Below are 5,923 nucleotides of genomic sequence, written 5' to 3'. Positions count from 1 at the left end.
GTGACCCAGATTATCTGGAGGACTCCGTGTGTGCTGCTCTTCCAAGGCTGATTCCAAGGAGACTGATTGCATTGAAATGCAGCTCCCTAAAACAATGGGATGTGATTCTCAACAAAACTGCAGTGAAAGTCAACAGGAAAACATGTTTTTACTCTTGCCTGAGCAGGGCTGCATTTGTCTCAGGAGGTACCTCCCCAAAATATTCTGTTACTCCAGCAACTCCCTTGCTCTAATTTAATTTTCTCAACCCAAAAGCTTAATTATAAACCTACTTCTGCACTCATTTGAGCCAGGACCCCTTTTTTTATTAAGAGATTTGTGCAGTGAGAGGAAGAACTGCCCCTTTAGGCAGAGGAGGAAGAAAACTCTCCGTGTGTAGTAAATGTGTGTGTTTGGTTCTCTCTTCAGTGCTCTGTTGTCGCAAATCTATTCTGCTGTTGTAGAGGCTGTGCTTGCTGGCATTGAGTGCTATGCTAAAACTTCCACTGAATCCAAGGTAAATGAAGCCCCCCCTTCTCTCTCTCGTTGTTCATTTGGATTGCTCACGCTGGGCCATGACATGCAAACCCAAATTAAACCCTGAGAAGAAACCCTTAAACCCCAAATTAATGTCGTGGTTCGTCTGCGTAACACAAAGGTCAGCCCGTGGCCTCCAACCAGTCCCTGAATTCTGCTTAAAAAAACCACCTTTCAGAGTGTTCCTGTTACCCACCTACAATATTTTGCCACCTTTCATGAATTTTCCTGTGAAAGAACAAATTTTAGCCTGGTGCATCAGTGTGTTCCTGTTCAGTGTCTCGTTTCTCTCACGGGTTGTCTCCTGTGGTTGCTGGGATTTGGAAAAGGATGGGTGGGGAAAAGGGGGTTTCATCCTCCATCTCCTTTTTCTTTTTCAGGCAAAGGAGGTGGCAGAGCAGGTGCTCATGGCTGTCTTAGACACCCTTTGCTTGACACAGCTCAAATCTGCTTTACGGTGGGTATTTCCTACAGTTACTGATCGATCTCTTGTCTCCGTGGGGAAAAATATCAAATATATCAAATATATTGGGGAAAAATATACCAAATATTGATTTCAAACTGGCTACCAAACACTTCACGATGCAGTCAGGCTTTTAAAATAATTATAATTGTCCCATTTGCCTGCTTTTTTTTTATCACTTCAGTTATTTTGCTTCAATTCTACTCCTGTTAATTTTTCACGTGTAGAAGAATTCTAAACAACGTGTTTCACCGGTGCAATTTCTCTTCCTGCAGCTCCAAAATTGCTTTTCAAATTCAGGCTGTGAACAATCATGGAAGGTTTGTATCACTGCCTTAGACTTCTTGTTATCAATTAGTGCTTTTCATACCGTGATAAATTTATTTTTCTTCTCTTAGAGCTTCTCTGAGAAAACGTTGCACTCGATTATTTCACACCAGATGTGCAAAAGGCTTTTGTGCATGAGATGGTTGAATGATTTCATATCTGTAGTTCTGTGGAATCCTAAAAACATTAAAAAAAATAGGAAGCAATTGGGCAGAGCAGTTTTATTAACTGTTAATTAGTAGAAGCAGCATGAGCTCATTAAGAGTTCCCTTTTAAAATTTGCTTTTAACTTGGCTGATATCACAAGCTTGTGCTTCTTAACCCCCATGCTATCTGATTGAAATGGCCTCCACAAATAAGAGCTTATTTTAAATTAAAATAAAATAACCTTTTTTTTTTTGGCTGCTTTGGAGCCCCTAAAAATGATCTACCTTCTAAATATTTAATTGTCATTGTTCTAGAATTACCCCGTTAGATAACGAGGACAGCCTGAGTTTGATCAAAACGGTGAGTAAGCCCTTCATTATTTATTATTATTGGTTTTATTTTATTTGTATGGTTTTATTGGAAAATAGAGCTCAAGTGGCAGGTTTTCTGGGGCGTGTTGAGATCTTTATCTCTGTAAGAGGAGATATAAGAGAGATCTCAGATGCTGCAACAGGTTTAATATTAAGTCAGACCGTGGAAATTGGAATAAAACATTGACGTTAATTAAGGTTGATGATCTCAGACTTTCCACCACTGTGGAGAAGTGGTTGTTTGGGATGCTTAAAACACACAGATTTCTCTGTTTCACTTGAAATATTTCAAGTTCTGCTTTCCCTTCCCTCCCCTCCACCCCTGGGATTGCTGCAGGCGTCCATGATGGTGTTTGACATTCCCGACTTGCTCACGGGAAGAGGATGTTTGGGATCTGTTGTGTTTTCAGAGTCCTTTCTGACATCACAGATACAAGTCAAAGAAAAAGGTGAATATCTGAAATTCTGAGTGTCATTCTCTTGGCTTGGCTGTGCTGGAAGAGCACAAGGGATCCCAGTGGGTGTTGTTGCTGTTCCCCTGATGGGTTTGGAGCACTTTTGGTGGGAAGGAGAGCAAAGGAAGAAGCCACATAAACACCAGAATAAATGAGGCTTTCTCTGGAATTGTCCAGCAGCCCTGTGTCTGTCAGAGCACAAGAACACTGGGAGTTAGGCTGTTGTGACTTCACTTAAACACTCATAAATCCTTAAAGCAATGAGAACATTTTCATATTTCCTGAAGAAATTTCAGCTCTTAAAAGCGAATTATTGGGCAGTCTGAAGTACAGGGGTGGAATTATGGTTTGGTGGGCATGGTGGTGTTAGGTCTGAGGCTGGATTCGATGAACTTGGAGATCTTTCCCATGATTGTCCTGCTTTGCTTCCCCGGTTTTCCCTGCAGATGGCAGCATTACTCCAGAAACCAGCCACGTTGTCCTGACTGCAGGAATCCCGAGGTTCACATCCTGGCTGGTGAGTCCACACACACTCACCTGGCTTTGTACACCAGGGAACACTTGTTAGGGATGGATGGATGGATGAGGGAAAATACAGAACTTGGGCATTGAAGTAGAATGTTAATATGTGAATCTCTTTTGATTTTTGAATTTGCACGTGGAGTGAAACACTAATGGGTGGAAACAGGCTGTGAGTCCGTTCTTAACACAAGTTTGAAATCATTTTTAGCTGTTACAAGTATAACAGAGGGTAACTTCTGGCAAATTCTGCTTATTGTGAGGCACTCTAGATCACCCCAACAGGAAGCAAGGTCTGATTCCAGCCCTCTGATGTGCTGCCCTGTGTTAGAGGCAGAATTCCAGTGAATTTAATAAAACTGAGCAACATTCTGCCTTTGGCAACCCATAATTTACCAGTAGTATAAAGTAAGACTGGATGGGATACACTGTTTTCTGTCCATACACTAGTATTTTAGCCTGTAAAAGCATTTATTGGGGAGAATGTTATGCATTTAATTTCATGCAAGGAACTGTTTTGGTCCCATAATAACACAGTATTAAGAGCACAAAACTGCCTTTGCAGCACTCTGGGCTTGTCTGCCTCTGGTACCTGAGGTTCTTGTTTGCCTCAAAACTTCCTTAATGCTTTTTATTTAGCATTAGACTGCCTTTATTTAACTTGTTTTATTTGACATTAGACTTGCTTTATCTGTGATATAAATAACAACACAAATGGAAACTCTTTTTGGCTCCAGGTTGAAGACAGTGATGTGAAACTCTCTGAAAAGGCACAGCAGGCGTTGAAGGTAAAATGAAACATTTTTGTTAAACCAAAGAAGTTCCACTTTCATAAACCACTGTGCAAAAAAACTGAGCTCCTACCAAACTGTCTTTTATTTTGTGTGTTATTTCTCCTACAAGACTTGCCTGTTCTTTGAAACTCTGACCTATAAAAAGTACATTGTATGTAAAAGTTTGAGGGTTTCTTTCTGTCAGAGAACGACAAACCCCAAGGGCAAAAAAGAGCTCTAATAAAGCTACAAATTCATGGAAGTCTCACTCAACATTACTCCTGGAGCTCGTGTGTTCCCAAAAACCCCCACAACTCGATGCCACTCTACATACAAACTTTCTTTTAACTTAATTAGCCTACTAAATGTCTAAAGGAAAACACTCCGGAAAGAAAAAGGCCTCTGGAATCTGGGAACATCTTAAATCACATGAGTTTCACATTTGTGGTTGACTTTGTGGTTCCCTGGAATGTTCATTATAAGTAGATTCATTTTCCTGCCCTGTCCTTTTAGCTCAGGGGACTGACAAACTGCAAACAAAAAAAAGCTCTGCCCTGTGGTTGTGACAATGACTTGGAACTTCACAGCTGCTGGCAAAGCCAAAATGGGGGGAAGGCTCTTCCAAACCATCCTGCCACTGGCCCTGCTGGATCCAGGATAAAACTCTTCATTTCCTAAACTTCTGATGGCTGCTGTTTAAAAGGAAAACCTTCTCTCTTGGAGCAAACACATAAGAAAGTGTCCTGGTCCTTGATCCAGCCTGTGATGTTACTGTTTGCTTGTTCCTGTTCAGGAGGATAAATCTTTCCTGGGCACTTTACTCACTGGAGGGGATGGAGTGTATCTTTGTTCCAGCAACCCACAGGCCATGCCTGCAGAAGGTGAGATGTGCTTGGGTGGGGTTTGTTTTTGTTTGTTTGTTTGTTTGTTTGTTTTCTTTTTTTTAGGTGGTTTTTTTTTTTAGTTTTTTAAACAAAAGAGGCACATTTTCTGGTGAACCAAACTACACCATCACCTTAAGCTTTCTTTCCATTTGCCTTTACATCTTTCTGCTCTTAAATTCCATCTGTTGTTCTGTTTATCCCCAGCCTCTGCTTGAAACTCCTAATCCTGGAAGGAGGATTCCTCTAGGCTTGCTTTGCATGGACAGTGAGGCTTTGCAGACCTGGGAGATGCCTTTTTTCAAAACATGCCCAAAATGACTGTTTCTGTCTTTAATAGATGATGTGCCAGATAGTTCCTGCCTTTTCTGTATCTGTATGAACATGAGGTTGGAAAGATTGGGCATTACAGTCCTTCCAGCTCTGGAAGTGAAGGCAAATATGGACCTTTACACTGCCTCTGATGTAGGAGAGGATTTATAAACTCATTTACAGCCTTGAATTTGCCTCTACAAAAAGCTCTTCCCAGAGCTGATGTGAGGTCCCACTTTTTCCTTTTCTATTTTCACTCAGGAATTCAGTGTTTCCCAGCACAGGTTCTCACTGTGCTACAGGAAGATGCTTGATCTTGGTTCTTCTCAGATTCAATCCAGTTACTGCTTTCTGACACAAAATTACTCACAGGAATCTTGGATTATTCCTCCTCTTTTGGCACCTTTTCCTTCAAGAACTTAAGGGAACGTGAATATCCCAATAATACAACTAAAGACAATTTGGGTTGTTGGGAAGGTTTTCCCTCACTTCCCTCACTCCCTCCCTTGTGCCTTGAACCAATATGTATTTTTAAGGCCTGATATTTGATATTCCAATGTACAGAGAATGTGCAGTTGTGTCAGTGCTGATGTACAAGAGAGATGATGAATATCTGACATGAAGTTCTCAGCACGAGCTGATGATCTTCAGAGGAGAATTTTCAGCTTTGTAGTTCTGCCATGTGGTGTCCAGGATAAATAATGAGGTACAAGGCAATTAAAAAGCAACTGTCACTTAGAGGAATCTGCTTTTGCTCCAACTGAGCAGATTTTAAAGCAAAAATCTTCATGCAGAATATGATATTTAGCTGTTCTGCTGTGGGCACATGTTCACTGAGTAAATAATGAGAGAACGGTGGCATTTTTTTGGCTCTGTTAAAATTTACTGTTTGTGCCCCTGTGGAGCAATTTACTTATTCCCTTTTTTTGGGGGGGGAGGGGAAGATTTATGGAGTTAAATGTCTTGATAACTTTTGGGTTGGAGAGTTCCAATAGGGGGTATCAGGACCATTGTGAGTGAGGGGTTATGTCAGTGGGTGAGGGATTTTCTAGACTCTCAAGTGAAAATGAAGTTGAGCTCGTTCCCTTTTTGTTGTGCTCAAATTTGGGCTCTGCTGAGGTTGCAGCTCTGTGGTCTGGCACTATTGGGTGCAAAAGGT

The 5,923-nt window shown here is 41.2% G+C and overlaps 1 protein-coding gene across 1 annotated transcript in view; it reads left to right on the top strand.

Annotated features, from left to right (window-relative positions):
• CUNH20orf194 (chromosome unknown C20orf194 homolog) overlaps positions 1-5,923 on the top strand; it is a 139,994-nt gene that overhangs the window by 106,927 nt on the left and 27,144 nt on the right. Inside the window, exons 10-17 of the mRNA XM_029963708.1 lie at positions 409-496; positions 897-973; positions 1,255-1,299; positions 1,768-1,813; positions 2,162-2,273; positions 2,726-2,796; positions 3,536-3,586; positions 4,365-4,452. Of these exons, the coding sequence (XP_029819568.1) occupies positions 409-496; positions 897-973; positions 1,255-1,299; positions 1,768-1,813; positions 2,162-2,273; positions 2,726-2,796; positions 3,536-3,586; positions 4,365-4,452 (578 nt within the window). The remainder of the gene's footprint in view (positions 1-408; positions 497-896; positions 974-1,254; positions 1,300-1,767; positions 1,814-2,161; positions 2,274-2,725; positions 2,797-3,535; positions 3,587-4,364; positions 4,453-5,923) is intronic.

Source organism: Manacus vitellinus, unplaced genomic scaffold (genome assembly GCF_001715985.3).
Source record: "Manacus vitellinus isolate BGI_N305 unplaced genomic scaffold, ASM171598v3 scaffold_61_pilon, whole genome shotgun sequence".
NCBI classification, from domain to species: domain Eukaryota; kingdom Metazoa; phylum Chordata; class Aves; order Passeriformes; family Pipridae; genus Manacus; species Manacus vitellinus.
The sequence above is the reverse complement of the archived record's forward strand: the minus strand, read 5'-3'. Positions and strand labels throughout refer to the sequence as shown.